The sequence below is a fragment of the Anopheles coluzzii genome, chromosome 3 (genome assembly GCF_943734685.1).
Source record: "Anopheles coluzzii chromosome 3, AcolN3, whole genome shotgun sequence".
NCBI classification, from domain to species: Eukaryota; Metazoa; Arthropoda; class Insecta; order Diptera; family Culicidae; genus Anopheles; species Anopheles coluzzii.
Window position 1 is genome coordinate 50,179,358 of NC_064671.1, and position 19,328 is coordinate 50,198,685.

The following is a 19,328-nucleotide window of genomic DNA, read 5'->3' on the forward strand; positions in this document are numbered from 1 at the left end:
ATAGAGTCGATGTCACTGCTATTGGAATTATGTAATTAATTTGAATACACGGCTGTATCGAATGGGAACTGCAGCCCCGTTGTCACCTAACAGAAACTGCGACATTTTGAAAGACACGTATACTACACAGCGTACGGCATAACCAAAGGATGCAAAAGTAGACTAATGATGGGCCTTTCTATGGGAACACGTATCACAAAGTACTCATATTAATTCGACCTTCCACGAAACGATGCGTGGAACATTAAACGAAGGCAAATCCGATTACATTACACAATATCATACAGGACGTGGAATCAAATATCCAGAATGTAGTTTCGCTAATATGGCTATTGCATTCATTACACAACACGACTAACAACAATAATGTTTTGTAAGTACAAATTGTTCGCCCATTCTTCCCAATATTCCTGTGCAACTAGCAACGTATTGTCTTTTATTTATTCTGGTATTATGACCAGCTGCATTCATCCATTGTTGCACTTAATTATGTGGTGAAGTGTATAGGTATGAAACTTAGCTAAATATTTCTCAAACAACATAGTAAACCTCCTAATTGGCACATTGTACAACGACCAAGTGATCAAATCTTTCTGCGGTAAAACTGAGACATAGTTCAATTCCCATTTGGACCATCCTTAGTAGCACGAACTGACTGTTTGGATACATTGAAAACAGCTACCGAAAGCTTTTAAATTGTATCTAATAAAATCAAACAAAAGAGTTTGCAGATCAAAAGCAATAGTTCTGAAACCGAAAGCTTGAAATGATTTTGGGATAAGTCTTGATAAACCGTAAGAAAATTAACGGTATGAACAGGAAAAGTAAGATTAAATTCCTATCGACAATCGGTATTTTTATTTCATTCATATCAAAATTCATGAAAAAATGGCTCAAAATTGATTAATTAAATCATTTATTTATTACATTTATTACAAAAATTTAAAATGTATCCTTTAATTTAAAAAAAAAACAAAATTTTCCTCTAAAACAAAATTACCGACTCTTACCATTCAAATATGATTTTGTTTTATTTTTTACCAATCTGCATCAAATATTGTGTCAATGCAGTGACAATTATGTTGATTATTTGGGAATCAGTATCCGAAAAGCAAAAACACATCTACAAAAGAATTAAAATGATCAAAAGTACTATTCCAACCCGCTGCTTTCAAATAAAAGGAATGAACAAAATTTATATTTTGTACAAGATTCTATCTTTTACGTGCCTCCAAAATTTGATCCCAAACTCCTTGTGTTTCAGGCTTCACCTTCCTACAAACGCCTCACTTGACTTTGACTTTCCTTTACACTAAGTGTTTGAGTTTCCGTTTTCCTCCCTTCAATCAATAAGACCGGAAAGCACTTACCATAATTAAACGAGTGTTGATTAAATATCAACCAACTGAAAAATAGCAAACAAAAAAAAAATACTGAAACCTGCCAAAAGGAAAGCAAACTTCCTTAAGGCTAAAAGTTCGTCTTTGATGGTTGATGTTGCGTCCTTCAACGCACTATTCATTGCTCATTTTGGCTTTTTACTGACAAAAACAAGTTTACGCTCGAAATTGGCCTGTTAGTAGGCAATATTTAGGTCTAACATTGCTATTTCGATGGTAGGAGGAAAAACCATGGATAAAAAAACTTCCTACGTTAATAATCTGAAAATAGTCGTACTCTACCAATAATTCAATTAAATTTGTACTTTCTCAATATTGTTCAATTCATACTTCTAGCTATTTTTTTACTAGTCATTCCAAAATTGCACGTATCTCTTCGACACAAAATAGCCACCATGTGGTCTAGTTGGTGAAAATAAATAATGGTTTGAAGTTTAATGAAATTCCAAATTGCTCACCTGGTTTGCTTTGACTTGACAGCTAAAAACTTAGGTAGACAGCGCGAACGTGATGCGGATGGAAAACGAAAAATAATTTCAACCTTCGTACCTATACCTATACCTATGAGTATTCTTCTCCTCAGCAGAAATATTTTATTTTTTCATCGCTTGTACCAACTTTTAAAGTTATTCAAAAACACGCTAATTGGAGCATAATTGTTTGGAACACAGTATGGTAACGTTCTACATGTAACAACTTTTTGACAGCCTAAACAACTTGTTACTCTCCTGTCACCTGTAATCTCGATTTCGCTGATAGGTGTCATCATGGAGTTTAAATATAAAAAAAAAATACAAGCCATACTCAACGAAAATACGGCACATGCAGTTGATTAAAAGACTTGAAAGATCTTGCTACCATCTGTTAAACAGAGCCGCCAACTGATGCTGAAAGTTTTGCTCCCAGTTGTGTTACCGAATCTTTCAATTTCCCAAGAGTTGAGATCACGGAACAAGCGTAATGCAAAGATGCATAAAAAAAAATCCAGATTGCCATTCAATAATGCTTTTATTATGAAGTTTTTTATTGATTAATTATGTAAAGACATTTGTTTATGCTGAGGATTTAGACGCTTTTAGCTGAATAGAATTTTTTGCGAATTTGGTTTCGATTCAAAATTTGAAGCATGATTCGAATAAATCTTTATTGAAGTAAATTAATTTTGAATTAACGCATGAATTAATTTTGCGAATGGAGTGATTCCTGACAAGACTAGTTAGAACCACTTCCATACCACTTCAATGACCTCTAAACCTGGATAATTGAGGCCAGGGGGGCGCTCAGTCCGCATACCGGAAAATCAATTTTAGTATGTAAGTCTAAAAGATCTAAAAGGTTCAAAAGAGTGTTTATAGTTCTTGTAAATCAGCTTCATGCTTCTCTAAAGCGCTTTGAAAAGAATAATAACTAAGCAAAAATAATGAATAACAATAAAATAATATTTTACAGGAAGTCCCCGACATACATAGCACTTACGCGATTTACGAAGATGCATAGATGCATAGGCAGTTCTTTTAGAAAATTGCATTGATTGACAATTGTTGAATGCAAAAAATCTTTAGTTGAATTCATTCCAAAGTGAAACGAATATATATTTTGAGTCAAAATCATAACAAATCCATTTAGCAGTGGCTACAACCACCCACTTGAAGCAAATCTACTAGCACATTAGCAGTATTATTACAGAAAACCACAAAATTATACTTACGCGGTTTCTTCGCAGTCCGCTTTAATAGCGGATTTCGAGTACAACCTATATAAAGGAAACAGTTACTCAAAATCAATACCAATAACAATTAAATTGCATTCCAAGATCAAACAACAAAGACCTGTAACGTCATCACAAAAACGATTGCCTTCCGAAGATCCTATCTTAATGTGAATAGTTTCATGTTGGTGTGCAATAAAACGGCAAGGCGCATTAACCAACATACATTGTCTCGATTCTCCCTTCTTATCTGCAATCTTTGGCTGAACTCGACACAAAATTATATTTTTTGGCAAAACAAACCCGTCCGTTTTCTATAAAACTTTTTTTCGGAAAAAGTCGCAAAGAATTCGATACAGTATAATGTAATGATACGTAGTAATGACACAAACAAGCACCAAGTTTTGACCATCTTCTGGGAAGTTTAATGTTTCCCAGATTAGTCTGCGTAATCTCAGGTGGATAAATGTTCACTTACGTCTACGTGCCCACTTGTCTGGGTGTTGTATTTAATGTTTATTCATGTAGTCTAAGTAACAGTATAATATACATTATTACAATCAGTTATGTACTCAACAGCTGCTTTTTATGTTTTTGAGTTTTTAATTGCATAGATACGTTAAGACACGTGTTATTATTATTATTTATTTAATCTGAACAGATTAGACGAGTAAATGAACAGATGTTGACATTTGTTTTAAAAAATACGTAAATAGCTTAGATGGTTACAGTATTGGTACTTATAAATACAAAGTTGTATACTATTTTCTTTGGTTTGACTAAATTTGTCATAATATTCATTGGTGTTGGATAAATATAATTATTTTGACTCGTTCGGATACTTTCAACATTTTCATAACTTTCCGAACTCGCCTAGATTATGTTAGACGTAAAACTTCGTGAAAAATAAAGTTATCGTACTGCTTTATATTTTTAAACATTATTCGTTACATGCTTATTAGTGTGCACTATCAAATTATCAAATAAATGAGCAATTTGCTTTAAGAAGAATAATTTATTAAAAATTAGTCTAAATCAATTTAATATTCTTTTTTGACAAAACTACCGTTATTGTTCATGACCTGCTGATACCACTAATGGGCTAGCTTTCTGAGACGTATTGATAATGCTTATGATATCAAAATTACAAAATAAAACCATGTTATTTTTAGGAATACTTTGTTACTATAGAAGAGTATATACACCTGTACAATCCCTGCCTTCCTCTCCCTCCATCATCCTCGTTGCAATTAATTACTAGATTTCTCACTCCTTGGGACCTATCTAAACATAACGTATCCATTGAATAATAATAATTATTATTATTTTATACATAACATAACATTGATATAACATTGAAGCAACAATAATTGGCTTGGTGATCAATGCGACGAACAAGAAATATTAGAGATTTTGTATGTAGAGATTTTTTATATGATTTTTTTTATGTTTAACTCATTCATGTCATAATTTATTGACAACCACCTTGACATTCCTCGTATTTGTTTCCTGTGTAATCCTCTCAATCCTAATAGGGTGCTAAGTGTACTGTATAACCTATTTGATACCGTTATTGATTGCACTATTGATGATGTGGTCACTAGTGTTATGTACCAGATCAGGCATGAGATATAAATTACCTAAAATGCATACATTCGCAACATCAATTACGATGCTGATGCTCTATACCGCATACTCATTCTACTGTTTTACCACTCTTTTCTCTTTAGCCCATTTTCATGTCAATTTAATCTTATATCAAATATGAACATTGTATAATGTACTGAACATTTACTTATGCTGTAAAATAATCAGAGTATAAATTTAAATAATATTTTTCTGTATTTTTATTCGAATGCATTTTATATAGATGGCGTCAACATCAAATAAATCTCGTAGACTTAAGTATTTGTGTTTTATATACAGATCTCAAGAAATCATAAATCAACTTCCTGTTTTTTAGAAACCTCTAACAAAAGAGCATTTATAGCTTTCTTCGAGATATACACGACGATTTATCTACGCATAAATATTAGTTATGATGCCGTTTAGCTATCACAACCGACAGTGCCGTTAAAAACAATGAAAGAGAAATATCGCCGCGTCCCAATTTTAAATCCAGAATTGTCACATATGTGTGCACATTTGCACAATATAAAATCTACTCATGCTACCGATGCAAGGCAAACGACAGCTGTACACGAGACTGAGGCTCTTTCCATACCATTAAAAATTGAGTTATGCAATGGTGTAATGTTGGCACCATATCGGTGGATGAGTGAAAACACATATGTTTTTTTTCCTGTTTGTTTTAGAATACCTTGCGTATCCTGTCTTAGAGTTTGTTTTATAAAAAAAAATCAATATCCTACAGTTTGCTGCCATTATTTACTCACCTTTTTAACATTATACACAATCGTTAAATACATAACATTTTGATATTAACCTAAATATTAGATTGAATTTAGAACAACATGTTCTGACTACTTCTTTTTTTAAATCGAGAAGGACGATGAAATGCATTCGGAAAATATGATTTTGTCGTACAACATACGATGTATGTTAAATAGACTAAGTGTTAGACTAAGGAATGAATAATAGACTAAGTGAAACAACGCATTCACTAACATGAAACATTTTTACCTCTAAATTCCATTAATATCGTTGTTTTGCTGCATTGAGATCTCAAATCGTTCAGGCCTTTTTTGTTGGAATCTGTACAAATCATCAATCTTGTGACTTTTGTTGCAAATCGCTTTCTAACCTTCAGCGACCAACTGTATGTCCCATCTGGTCGATTATGAGATGTTGGAAACTTCGCTATTACCGACCATCTCCACTGTGCCAATGTGTCTCGCTCCCCTAAAATGGTCAACCATGCCACATACAGCTACACATTTCTTCAAATTGTAACCATCGTACGTGTGACAAAGTTTTTCGCACAGAAAAATCCGTTTCTTGACAGGCCAGTTCCCATTGACTCCTATTTCATGCTGCGAAAGAAGTAAAGCGATGATTGCTGTTTAATGCTGGTCCATAATGATGATGACAGCAACGATAACATTTATGTCGTTTGCAATGTAACGGAGTGTGATCACATATGGTCAAATGTAGATTCGATAGGATTTTATGTGCTTATATTGTTTTGCCGAGAAAATTCTTCTGTGTAACTTTGCTCTGAAGTAAGCATATGGGCATGAAGTATTGCCATGAAGGTGAAGGAGCGGTTAGTGCACTCAGGTTTAAAAAAATCTTTGGAGAGGCTCCTGGCCCACATTCTACCTGGTTGCAATTGTGAAGTTCGTAGTCCGTATGGTCAATCTTAGACATATCGATGCGCAAAAGAAAACTTTCCCCATTAGGATAAAAACTGTACAGAGAATGGAACATGGAATTAGAACGGACAAATGACAAATACACACTACCAAAAGTTTTCCAAACAGAAAGTTAAATTACTTTATCCGCTCCATTGCTTCTGAAGCTCGCGTTCAACACGTTTATCCCTGCACAGAAGATTCTTTAACTTATCAGTCAATATCAAGGAACTCATGTTCTTTGTATTCTATCTATAAACTTTAATGAAATAAAAAAATCTGTGTTAGAGTTTTTTATAGTTTTAAAACATAATAAATTCCTATTGATCAGGAAACATGTTGTTGTATTATTTTTTACAATTTTGTACTTGAATACATGTGGCCGTGTGAGTCATTTAAATTATTGAAACGTGTTCTTTGATGATCTCGTGTAAAGTATCTATTTTTCAATCTTCATTTTTACATGGCATATACAAAGAAACGGTACATAATACACGTGTACACTACTACAAGGCATTAAGCAGATCGTTTCCGATCCGGCCTGTCTGTACAAAGCAAATAGCTGAATGACAATTTGAACTGACAATATGATTACGTGGTAGCTAGCTGGAAGTGTCATATGCCTACGAAATGTTGGCTTGATCGTGTAAGATGTAATTCCAAGAAATAGATAAATATTTCCAAGAAAAATAAAGAAGAAGACAAGTAACAAGGAACATAACGAGGAACTATATAACAATTAGTGGCGACTACCACAACAACAAATATAAATCGTCGATTATTCATACCAAACGGCACACAGTACATGTAGGAAAATAATTACAATTTCTCACCCTACAACCCTTAAACGCAATGCCGTGTAATGCTGATAGGCGAACCGTGTCTAAAGGAGTAAAAGTTTTGTGTATTGTTATCGCTCATGCTGCACTCGTGTACGATTAAATTTTTATAACTAATAAAATAAATATTGCTATTTTTATTATTAATTCATTTTCATAAAAAATACGATCTAGACGAACTGTTCGTTGCAAAAAAACTGAGTTATACACACGTATACTATCAAATACTCATTATTCAAATAATACCAAATCAATAAATCTCACTGAATTACTGGATCTAATAACTGATAAAAATAGCTTTAAGAAATGCTACATAGAACAATTTTTATTTATATTTCACTACAAACTGAACTATAAAATATTATTTCTGTCATTATTCTTAAGCCGTTTCTTAAGCCGTTATTTCTGAATGAAAAAAAAAAAATAAAAGACTGAACTAAAAACTCATGCGCAGATATTATTGAACTAAATCTAACTATTTGATCAGCATGGCGCTAAAATTACAACATGACCAGCAAAAGAAAAAAAAACGAGTAAAATCAGTCAACAACATGCTGCAATTTAGAACCGGCATAACTCGAGCCAAACGAACAAACTCTTTCATTCTAAAAAGTTTCTGTACGCGTGGCTTAAGTAATCCAAATTCTGTCTCATCGCAACAGGCAACAAATCACGGTATTACAGCTTTCATACACAACACACAATAAACTACTAAGCGCATTGAGAACACTAACAATATCCAAGTGGTTTTCTCAGTGATATTTTTTTTCACAACACTTCGTATGTAACCCAGGCCACCGTGTGGCAGCATGCTTTCTTAAGGCACCGTCCAATGCTTTCTCACACGTTACTATCCAATTTGCTAACCACGGACAAATGAAATTGGGTGCTTGGTATTTTTTTAATTTATACAAATGCATTTAAGCAACATTATCAGCACCAGTCTGAGAAGTATTGGAAACACTTCCAATGCTGCCAGCCGACAACGAACTAAAAGAACCTAACAAAACCAACAGAAGCTCCCAACACACCCACACAGCTCAGTGCTCCGGCAATGGTACAGCTGAAATGTAATAACAATACACAATTTACGTGTGTATTGATTACGGGGTAAAAGAAAACACTACCAGAAACGTGGATTTTTTAAACCTGCTATACATTCTATTACAGCTCAACCATGGTGGTTACTTCGGGTTCAATCTTACTACATCCAATCCACTTCTGTCTACACAACACGATCATGTCTATCCCAAAATGTGTTGATCAAAGAACGTCTCACACGCACAACCAAAGTGGACAAGAAAACACTTGCCTAGATGACGTGTATTAAAAGCAAGACCCTACGACTAGTATTTGACTACATCTGGGTTGGCTGGAGCCGAGTATGCAGTGCCGTTAGCTCGGTATTGCCCCGGTAGTTTCAGGGTACGTTACTGACGTCGGATGTGACGCTGTTTACTTTCTATGGTTTTAGTTTGCTCAGAGTCCGCTGTTCCACGCGCTTGTTCTAGAACAAAATATACACCCCTATGCTGGCCTAATTGTATCCAACGGTTCATCGGTAGATTTAACATATTTAGATTTAACCCTTTTTTTGTAACATATACCTTTATAAATTAATTCTTCGAAGCAAAAAATTGAATCCACTACTCATTCATTATTATAAAGATAATAAAAAATAATAATTATAATAATTCATAAAAACGATTGTCCAGGTCTCCATTTATATTCATAAGCACATACTGATTTTAAATTAAATTGTATGTACTTCAACGACTAATTTTACGTTCAGTTTAAAAAAGTTCAAGGCTTGAGAAATTATATTCCATCATTATAACTTTTCCATTAACACAACATCATCATCAACTTTTCAAACTTCATTATTCTATGGCTATTTTGTCCTTTCTATCTATTGTATAGTACGTATCGAATCTCCTTGAGACCACCAAATACATGGTTAACACCATGATCTCTCTCAAAAACTTCAAAGATTTACTATACCACACAACTGAATTGTAAATCCTTGTATAAAAGAACGGCAATCGTAATATGAATTGATTCTGTCCAACTTTGCCATAATCGTCGCATTTATCGAATAAACCACGTGGCAATGATGATTAAGTCATGTAGCATTGACTATACGACTATCGATGCTCAAAGAGGTCCATTTGATTATTACGGTCTGCTCAAGATCATTGTCTTTTTTTATTTTTTTTTTTTGTTCTTGCTAGAGAGCTTAACACTTTATTAATTCTGTCAAATGACTATTAAGGGCTGGTCTGGAGTCATCAACTCGTATTATTTACAGTGTTTTTCAGCGTTTTTCATAGCTGTGGGATACTTTATTTACACTTTCTTTTGGGAAATGCACTTTATATGACGAGGATTGGACTCTATGGCACCCTTAATGGATAGACACTTTGGAAATTCCTTTTGATTTGTCCAAAAAGGATGCTATAGAGTCCAATTCCTTTCACACAAAGTTAATTTCATGGGTTCATACCCGAAGTCCCCCGGGATCATACGTAGGACTGACTATCCTACTATGTGTAATCAGAAAGTCACTGAAAGCTTTCGCAGCAGAAAGAAAGGTAGCAAAGCAGGCCTTAACCGACAAAGGTTGGTGAGGCAAAAAGAAAAAGAAGACTTATTTAAGAAAGTACGCATGTTTATAAGCAAAACACTTTATAAATCTTATGAAGACAGGATACTTTTATGGAAACTCAAATTATTTAAACAATGATCGTTAATAAATTACCGTTTGTATCAAAAAACAATAGTTCGCAGATGTACAAACATGTTTACTTGTTTCACTAACAGCATAAAATAATAAAGATTTATTAATTCATCTTGATTTTCGTTTAAAAAACATTCTACGATTAATTTATTGATCGATCTTTTTATCTTTTATTAATTATTTTTTTAGATTGTTCTTTATTCATTTATTTATTTTCTATATATTTATTTATTTATTTATTCATTTATTTATTTCTCTATTTATTTCTTTTGTTTTTGATTGATTTATTTAGTTATTTTGTTTTTAATTTATTTAGATTTTGTTTGTTTATTTATTTATTTATTTATTTTTAATTTTTTATTTTTTTATCGATTTATTTACTTATATATTGATTTATTTTTTATATGTTTATGTAATGATTTATTTATCCTTATTTTTTATTTATTTATTTTTTTATTAATGAATTAAGAGTACAGCGGCTTATTTTCCTATTAATTGAATATGTGTGTTTATGTTTAATAAAAAATAATAAATATTAAGTTTTACGAATTTCGAAAATGTACAATACCTCTTAAAACACTTTTGAAACAACACAACATAGACAACATTCTGTATTGTTACTTACTCACTTACTTATCCGGCGCTACAACCGCTTTGCGGTCTTGGCCTGCCTCAGGAGTGTCCGAAACCGCTCACGGTCTCGCGCCTTCGTCTGCCAGTCCGTTATCCCGGCCTTAATGGCGGACGCCTCCACACCATCTTGCCACCTCAATTTGGGCCTACCACGCCTCCTCTGTCCTTGTGGACGGCCTAAAAAGACTTTACGGGCTGGGTCGTCCGTTTCCATGCGTACAACATGGCCAGCCCACCGGAGCCTGGCGAGCTTAATACGCTGTACGACAGTGAGGTCGCCGTACATCTCGTATAGCTCGTCATTATATCGGCTCCTCCATTGTCCTTCCACACATACGGGGCCAAGTATCCTTCTGAGCATCTTCCTCTCGAACGCGGCTAAGAGGGCTCCGTCAGATTTGGACAGTGTCTATGTCTCAGAGGCGTATGTGAGTACTGGTACTATATAGGTACTATATAGTCCCAGCTTCGTCCGTCGCGACAGGTTCTTTGAGGTGAACTGCTTTTTCAGGCTGTAGAAAGACCGGTTGGCAGCCAGCATCCTTGCGCGCAACTCAACTTCCATACTGTTGTCGTTGCTGACCTTTGACCCAAGATAAGTGAATTCGGGGACGACTTCAAAAGTGCGTTCACCTATCTGTACATCACGCCTACGTAGATTCGGATTATTTATTGGTAGGTCCACTGATGTTGCCACCATCAGTTTGGTCTTTGCCTCGTTTATCTGCAATCCGATGCTCTCTGCCGCCTGCTCAATCCCTTGGTAGGCTTTTGCTACATAGGAGAGCCGCAGACCAATGATGTCTATATCATCAGCGTATGCCAGGATCTGGGTTGACTTATAGAAGATGGTTCCCGTAGTCTCCACCCTCGAGTCGCGGATGGCCCTCTCTAGCGGCAAGTTGAATAGGAGACAGGCAAGCCCGTCCCCCTGGCGCAGACCCTTGGTGGTAGCAAAAGGTCCTGAGAGTTTTCCATCCACCCTCACCTGGCATGTGACGTTGGTCATAGTCATTCTAACTAGCCTTATCAGTTTGGCCGGGATTCCAAATGAGCTCATGGCGTCGTACAGTTTTACCCTGGTTATGCTATCGTATGCGGCTTTGAAGTCTATGAAGAGATGGTATGTGTCGTTTCTGTATTCAGCCATCTTCTCCAAGATCTGCCGCATGGCCGCATTCTGTATTGTTACCAGTCGCTTATTTCAAATAAATCGGTATGTTCCTTTTTTAAACAACTTAATATAAAACATAAGGATGAATTGTTTTTTGCTCATCCAACGTGTTTGAACCATTTTAAAAACCTCATTGAGGGTTAATAGTCATGACAGGATAGTCAATCTAATGTATGGATCTATCATACTGATGATAATCAAATTATGTGCGGCCTTCTACTAAAGGTGTATTTGTTATATTTTTAATCCTTATCTATGTGTAAAAAATCCGTATGTAAAAATAAAGTGTTGTTTTTACATTATACATTATCCTTTATATAGTGTGTTAGACCACTTAAATTGTACTATAGAGCTTTGTGATCCACAACAAAGTGGTGGAATCTCCTTCACAATAAAATGCTATTTCAGAGACGCTATGTCCTGTATAATAAGTTTATAATTTAAAAAAGTAAAAATAGAAGTTATTAAAAACCGTCTGGACCGGTGTCATGGTACAGTCATCAACTCATACGACTTAGCAAACATGCACGTCATGTGTTAAAGACCCGAATGGACCGTGTCCATTACGTCAACGGTAATTGTGCCAAAGAACAAGAAGAAGAAAATATCACCAAATTTAATCAGGACAATGTTATAAACTTGTTTATTGTTATTTTATTAAAAAAAAAATATTTTTATTATGGATGTAAGCATAGAAAATTGTTAAAAACTAAGCATAGAAAATTGTTAATATTGGTTACAGTCAACCGACAGGATTAACAATTTACAATTTTATTTCATTAACAATAGAATTTTACAGTACATGACAGTCAATTCCGGACATCTGAGATTTTCGAAATCACGCACTTCTGTACAATCTATCGCCATAAAAATTTATCGGCGTTTTTTCTTACCTTCTTTTTATTTAACTTTCCCATAAAAAAAAACTAAATTAGAGATTTTGTCAAACAGGCAATTATTAAGTTTTTTAAAATTGAAAACAACATTTCAAAAATCATTTTATTAGAAAACGTTTCTGTTTCTGTTCTGTTTTGCACAATTCTATAAGTAAACAACTGGAGTTTTAGGATGAAATGCATCAAAAAACGTAAGTGTCCGCAATTAACTCATCCATACTGAAGGGGAAGGTAGGTAAAGACAGACACGTTAAGGGAAATGGTAAAAATCTAGGGATATATAAGTGAAACGACCATGAAAATGTGCATATATTATCTTACACTCATGTTTTATCAGAAAATGTGTTAAAACTGTTAAGTTTCTATCGATTTTTGCGTTTTTTTTCATGAATAAAAAACTTGTTTTTTTCGTTCGGTTTTGAAATGTTCGGGTAAGACGGACACCTGATATGGGAAAGATGGACACCATGAAGGGTAAGATGGACACCTGTAGAAAACGTTGGAAAGTGAAGAGTTTTACAGTATTTTAACTGATTCTATCGCTTAACACGTCCTGGTACGTTTATAAACCAATTCTTGGCCTATTACAACAACGATTCATTCAGCCGTGGCTTTAGAAATTGTAAGCACTGGTTCTAATATATCGTAGAATGCAGCATCTAAAGCATTATTGAAATATCGCGCACTTACAGCTGACGTTGCTCCAGCTTACAGAACAACAGTCTAGAACTTCCTTTAAGGAAATCACTCCGCGAAAAGACCACGACCCCAGTATTTTTTAAGGGACTTGTTAATAGTTTGATCCATTTTCCACCATGTCAGTCAAAATTCAACATTTAAGTTTTGTAATCCCATAGAATTTCTCATCTATTCCTGAACAATGTCGTATCAATGCCTCATCTTTTTATTGCTTAAAGATGTCCAAGTCGTGACAAGATATTGGATTTTGTGAAGCGCCTCATCAGCGTCGAGCGAGTAATAGCATAACGAATGGCTACTATTTTGACCGGTGTTTCATTTCTCCCTTATATCAAGACTTTCTCTAGTTGCTAATTGGTTTATAGCTTCGGAATACCCTTATTTAAGGTATTTGAAGAAATCTATTCATCACCAATTCATATAAGAAGTAATATAAATCTATAAGTTCGGTGTCCATCTTTCCCTTCAACAAAGTGTCCGTCTTTCCCGCTTTGGTGTCAGGATGTTTAAACCACCAGAAAACAACATTTTGTATAACTTTCATTCTCGTTCTTTCGCCAGTTTTTACATTAATGATCACGACAACCCAATCATGAAACAAAACTTCCGGAAATATAAACAATACAAATTGTAGAGCTTAAGATCGGCAGTAGTCAAATTAGATCCACAAGGGTGCACATGATTGAAAATTTATTTTGTTCGTGGATTTAACCAATTTTGCATATATTATGCCAAAAATGTTCTCAAATGTGTTGTTCAACTTTAACTTAGGATGCTGCATTCTTAATGTTTTCGAAAATATCCATTTTGATGCATTTATGAGAAGTGTCCATCTTACCCGCAGTGTCCGTCTTTACCTACCTTCTCTTATATGTTTGCCTTCTGTGTGTTCGTTCATACCATTGTCATAGCAACTATGGTGCATTGAAAGCCTCAACAAAGTTTTGATCGATTTGTATGCTGTTGTTGATGTGCTGTGTTCCAGTGTAAGACAACTCTATAGACATGGTAAAAGATCTAGACTTTATACAAGATATCAATGAAAAATATGGCGGGTTAGAGTTCGAATTACACGGAAAACTTGAAGAAATGTACGCTGTAGCCCGTAATTGTTGAGAGAAATTATTTAATTTTTGTTTAATCTTTTAGTGTGAAAATGGAACACTCGCTGCAAGTAAATGAAGCAAAAACCAATGACAAATCCAAAACTGGTAAAGTTGAATCTTTCAGCTACTCGACGGAAACAATGAAGCGAAGGAATCATGAACTGTTGAAATCGTTGGAAATTTCCAAAGCCAGACTACGGTCTCGTGCTACTTTTAGCCCGTTGGAAGCGATTTTACAGAAGGCGATTGGAAATTATCTGAAAGAAACTTCGCTAGTTCCATGCAGCACAAAAAAAGTGTACGGGCCCACCTATGTTTAATGAGGCTTTCGTGATTCCATTTTCGTACATCATTATGCTGACACAATTATAAGGATGTTTCTTGAAAATGAAGAAAAAAATACAATAGTATGATATTTGTTTTATTAATTTTTTATCCATTCCTAGTCCAATGTTTTTAAAACATTTCATTCATCTTTTCAGATGAATTCCCATACCTATTTCTTAACCCGTAAAGAATATTTTCTAGTTTTGTATTCACACGGAATAATTCGTAGAGCTAAAAAAATGTATGGAAATAATTCACAGTAGTCATGTAGCGGGGAATGAAAACAACATACTAATCATTCTATTTGTAAAATATATAAATTCATCAACGATCCCTAATATAATGAATCGACACTTAATTTGTTTAGCCGGTATTTCAATTGAAACTGATTGTGAGTAACAAAAGTGTCCTAAATTCACTTCAAATGAGAGTCATTAATTTGTTACAGGACCCTATCTGGTGTTACAAGAAGCAAATGATGTGACCCAGCATTATCGTTATAGTGTCCTATGTTATTCTCAATTTACTTCAATAGAAATTCACTAATTTGTTTTGATACCCTATCTGGTGTTACAAGATGCAAATGATGTGACCCAGGAATTTCATAATATGCTACTTCTGATGCAGTTCGTTTAAGCACATCCATAACTTTTGGATAAACTTCAGGGTTATCGAACTTCATTCCAGGATCGGCACGTATATTTAAAACCTTACATTTTATACGCTCCGCATATGCAAGTACTTGCTCCATCGAAAACATACCCAACAGCGCCACTTTCAAACGGAGATCTCTAGCAAAATGATAACCATCCTTATTGAAATGTGCTGGAGCAAGAGCCATACCACGCCGCATTAACACTTCGACAGAGTCGTAATCCACCGAGCCATCATAGGCTGCCAAAACCAGATCGATCATCTCGTCGTATCCATAACAGGGCATTTTAGATTCAGGTAGCGTTTCGTAATGTAAAAATTTATCAATACAGTCTCCAGTACTAGCGGCCGTTTTATGATGATCTCGCACCGTCGGTCCAGCAATATCAATGCTAATAAATCGCTCTACGTCATCTGGAAAACTAGCAGCATACATGAAGCTCAACGCGCCTCCTAGCGAATGACCCAGGAGCGTTACTTTAGTCCAGCCAAAATATTTCACTATGCGCCGAATCAACGTGATTCCGTCCCAGAAGATGAAATAGTGCATGCCTTTGGGATAATGTGACGATTTACCGTGACCCGGAAGATCGATAGCAAGAATTGGGACCTCAGCAGGCAACAAAGGGCAAAGACGATCAAATGAGCCTGCGTTGTCCTGCCAACCATGGAGTGCTAGCACAGGCTGTTTTAGGCGGGATCCCCACCATTTACCTACAAGTAGAAACCATACATTGAAATTAAATGAAAATATATTGTAAAATTTTGATATTTTATTTTGTTTATTTACTTCTGGTTTATGTGCTATATTAACGTTTATTTGAATTTAATTATATGTTTTAGGCCATTGCATGTCTGTATTTTAGTTCTTGAGAATTAACTCGTAAACATTCATGGCTATTCAATAAGAACCCCATAAACAATCAAATAAACAAAAATAAACGTTAAACATTACACCTCAAACATAAACCATGGATTAAAAAAGAAGCGCTTTTCAAGGTTGTTTAGTGTAATTGATACATCGTATGCATGTCTTGCTTCATGTTAACCCTAACATTAACAATCAAACCTAGAAGGAATTAGAATTAGATAATTTGTGTTGCAGATTAACCCTTTGCCGGGCAACAGCAAAAGCGGTTAGCGCAATTCTTAATTCTTTCCTATGAGTTTATGTGGATGTGTGTATGCGTGTGTGTATGTGTGTGGTCGTGTGCGATGCGAGAATGCTAATACATCAACCACAAGTAGGGTTTGTTCAAGGGATGCTAAGCTTATCATAGCGAAACAATAAACGGCTTACACCTTGATGCCACTACTGCACCATTCACCCAAAGCGTGACGAAACTATGGAACAATTACGTCAAAGCATGAACACGCAACTTTCAAGCTAACATTCCATGGTATGATGTTGTGCTGCACTATCATACGATATTCACACATACCTGCTATGATACCCCAGGGGACTGGAATTTCTATTTCTTCTATAGGACGCAACGTAGATACATTAGTACCTAAAATGTAATAACATTAACAAAACCGTTTTATTTTTAATCACACTGCAGATGATATTGATCTCAATAAACTCCTTCATTTACTCACCATTCGACGTTGTAGGCTCACTCATGATTTTAAAACGAGCGATGTTTATCAAAAAATATTATGCAATACACAATTATCAACCACGAATCAATTTCGCATTCAGTACGCTCAGTAATGAAGTTTCGCTTGAGCCGCTAGCATAGTTATTCGAGTACACAATCCTAGCACAGCTGATGACATTTTCGGCATGTTTCTTTTTTTCCGCTTTGTTTACGTATTCCACCAAGGTGAGCACAAAATTTGCTGCGCCTATTTTCTTCTAATTATCTTGATTCACTGACGTACAATAGGTGTTTCCAACCAGGGTATGTATGCATCCTGATATTATTTTCCTTTCTTTCGTTCGATTCAACTCAACATTTTTTAGAAATAATTACTTTAACGTTCTTTATTTTATGAAACCAGACGCGTAGGCTCCTATATCATCACACAACTCTCGAATGCGATCGTTCGGTAGGTATTCCAAAGCCAAAATAGCATTTCCTACCGCAATAGTCTCTTTGATCGTTCTCCCCCGGATCCATATGCGTCCATTCATTCCGGCTGCTATTTCAAAAGGAAGTTCCTTCGCTAGTTGGCTAAGAAAATTGCTCTTTGGATTCAGTATTTTTCGAACCAAGTTCAAGCTGCAGCTGATCATAAATCCATCATGTAGAACGCCCAGTTTGCCTTTCTTGCCATGCGAGTCGACGCACACTAGCTCCGGTTCGACATCGGGGTGAGCAATTAATAACCGAGCGTATACAATATCGCCAACATTTACGTCTGGCCGATTTTTCTTCGTAGCTCCTTCAAAAGCCATGTACGACAATGAAGCAGTCTCGCTACCTCCAATATCTAAGCGGAATGTGTCGCCTGTCTTTGCCATCACAACACCAATCACCAGCTCTCCACGATTTGGCACGTAGCGTCTTTGGTAGGCGTCTACCCAGAAGGTGTTGGGAGGTTTCATCTTTAGCATTCCGCACTTGCTAGCGCGCACCGTCTCTTTCTCTACTCGTATGCCCGGGCCTAAGATTACTTTCTTGTTCGCTTTCATCATTTCCATCGGCTCGTTTATAATATCTCCTGCCAGTACGGCTACGCTGTTGTTTTCCGTCGTCATGTTCACCGTTTTGGACACTCTTCTGTGGACAAAGACTTTCAAAACTGCAAAAATAATTAATCTTCGCAGCTCGTGGCGATATTCACCGGGCAGCGTGTTGTTTATTTACATCCAGTGACAGAAGCACACCTCAAATTGACAGCATGTCTACACCATGCGTAGCTTGCCCCTTCTTTGCAGAAGACTTTGACCACAATTCGTAAACAACACTTTTCCGAATCAGTTTTACGAAGGATTAAAAAAAACAGCACTGTCGCATGTGTTTGTTCTTGTAAAGCGCTTTGTTTATAGAGACATTTAGCATGGGACGTAAATATTACTGCGACTATTGTGATAAACGGATACAAAACGATTACAACATAATCAAACAACACAATGTAGGGCTGCCACATCTTCGAGCGAAGGCTGAATACTTTCAACAATTCAAAAGTGTGTTTGTTCAAATCATGCGTGTAACAATTGTGTTTAACATATTTTATTCTTCCGCTAGGTATTGAAGAGATTTTAGGGGAAATCAAATATAAACCGCCTTGCCGTTCATTGAAAGATCATAGTGTTTGCATGTTTGGGGTACTATGCAGATATCGTCATTATACATCAGAGCAAATTCGGGAAATGCAACAGTTTGGTACGTATTTAGCCTCGTCAAAAAGAATTTGTTTTAAATGTATTGCGTACCATGTTGAAACTAATAAGAGTTTTTTTTTTTCACTCAGTTCAACGTCCGAAAGAGTTTAATCCTAAAAGATCGGAACGACTGCGTAAATACTTGCGGAATGTATTGGCTCGTACGGAGCTATTCGTTAAAAAACGATACAATCAACATGCGATGGAAAAATTACCACCTTCTATGATACAAATCGAAGATTCTTCCAAGTAGACGCCAGCCAGAAACAGATTAATTGTCCCAGAAAGCTTATTTAACTTAACTTATTTAGATGAAAGATATAAATGAAGCTGCCCAAAAATTAATAAAAATACATCCAAAACTACTTTATTTCCATTGTTGTCATTTCTATCGCTACAATTAAGCATCTGTGTGTCTAGCTTTGGGTTAATCGTTATCTTATATTGTTTTAATCTACAAAATGCCATTCAATTGTCATAATTGGTGTAAAAACAGAGTCAAAAACAGTA

General features: G+C 35.4%; 4 protein-coding genes across 4 annotated transcripts; 2 read left to right on the plus strand and 2 right to left on the minus strand.

The window, feature by feature from the left end:
• The first annotated feature begins 12,492 nt into the window (after positions 1-12,492).
• On the plus strand, positions 12,493-14,916 carry LOC120955546 (uncharacterized). The gene is made up of 2 exons (XM_040376511.2): positions 12,493-14,491; positions 14,550-14,916. The coding sequence occupies exons 1-2, from the start codon at positions 14,406-14,408 to the stop codon at positions 14,824-14,826; spliced, it is 363 nt and encodes a 120-aa protein (XP_040232445.2). The 5' UTR covers positions 12,493-14,405; the 3' UTR covers positions 14,827-14,916.
• Positions 14,907-17,356, minus strand: LOC120955542 (probable serine hydrolase). Its single transcript, XM_040376508.2, has 3 exons — positions 17,087-17,356; positions 16,930-16,998; positions 14,907-16,201 (listed from the first exon to the last, which is right to left on the minus strand). Exons 1-3 carry the CDS (start codon positions 17,109-17,111, stop codon positions 15,357-15,359), a joined length of 939 nt encoding a protein of 312 aa, XP_040232442.2. The 5' UTR covers positions 17,112-17,356; the 3' UTR covers positions 14,907-15,356.
• A 100-nt stretch (positions 17,357-17,456) lies between these two features.
• On the minus strand, positions 17,457-18,302 carry LOC120955543 (exosome complex component RRP40). The gene has a single exon (XM_040376509.2). The coding sequence runs from the start codon at positions 18,189-18,191 to the stop codon at positions 17,475-17,477; it is 717 nt and encodes a 238-aa protein (XP_040232443.2). The 5' UTR covers positions 18,192-18,302; the 3' UTR covers positions 17,457-17,474.
• A 70-nt stretch (positions 18,303-18,372) lies between these two features.
• On the plus strand, positions 18,373-19,183 carry LOC120955544 (zinc finger matrin-type protein 5). Its single transcript, XM_040376510.2, has 3 exons — positions 18,373-18,620; positions 18,682-18,819; positions 18,908-19,183. The coding sequence occupies exons 1-3, from the start codon at positions 18,494-18,496 to the stop codon at positions 19,069-19,071; spliced, it is 429 nt and encodes a 142-aa protein (XP_040232444.2). The 5' UTR covers positions 18,373-18,493; the 3' UTR covers positions 19,072-19,183.
• The last annotated feature ends 145 nt before the right edge of the window (positions 19,184-19,328 follow it).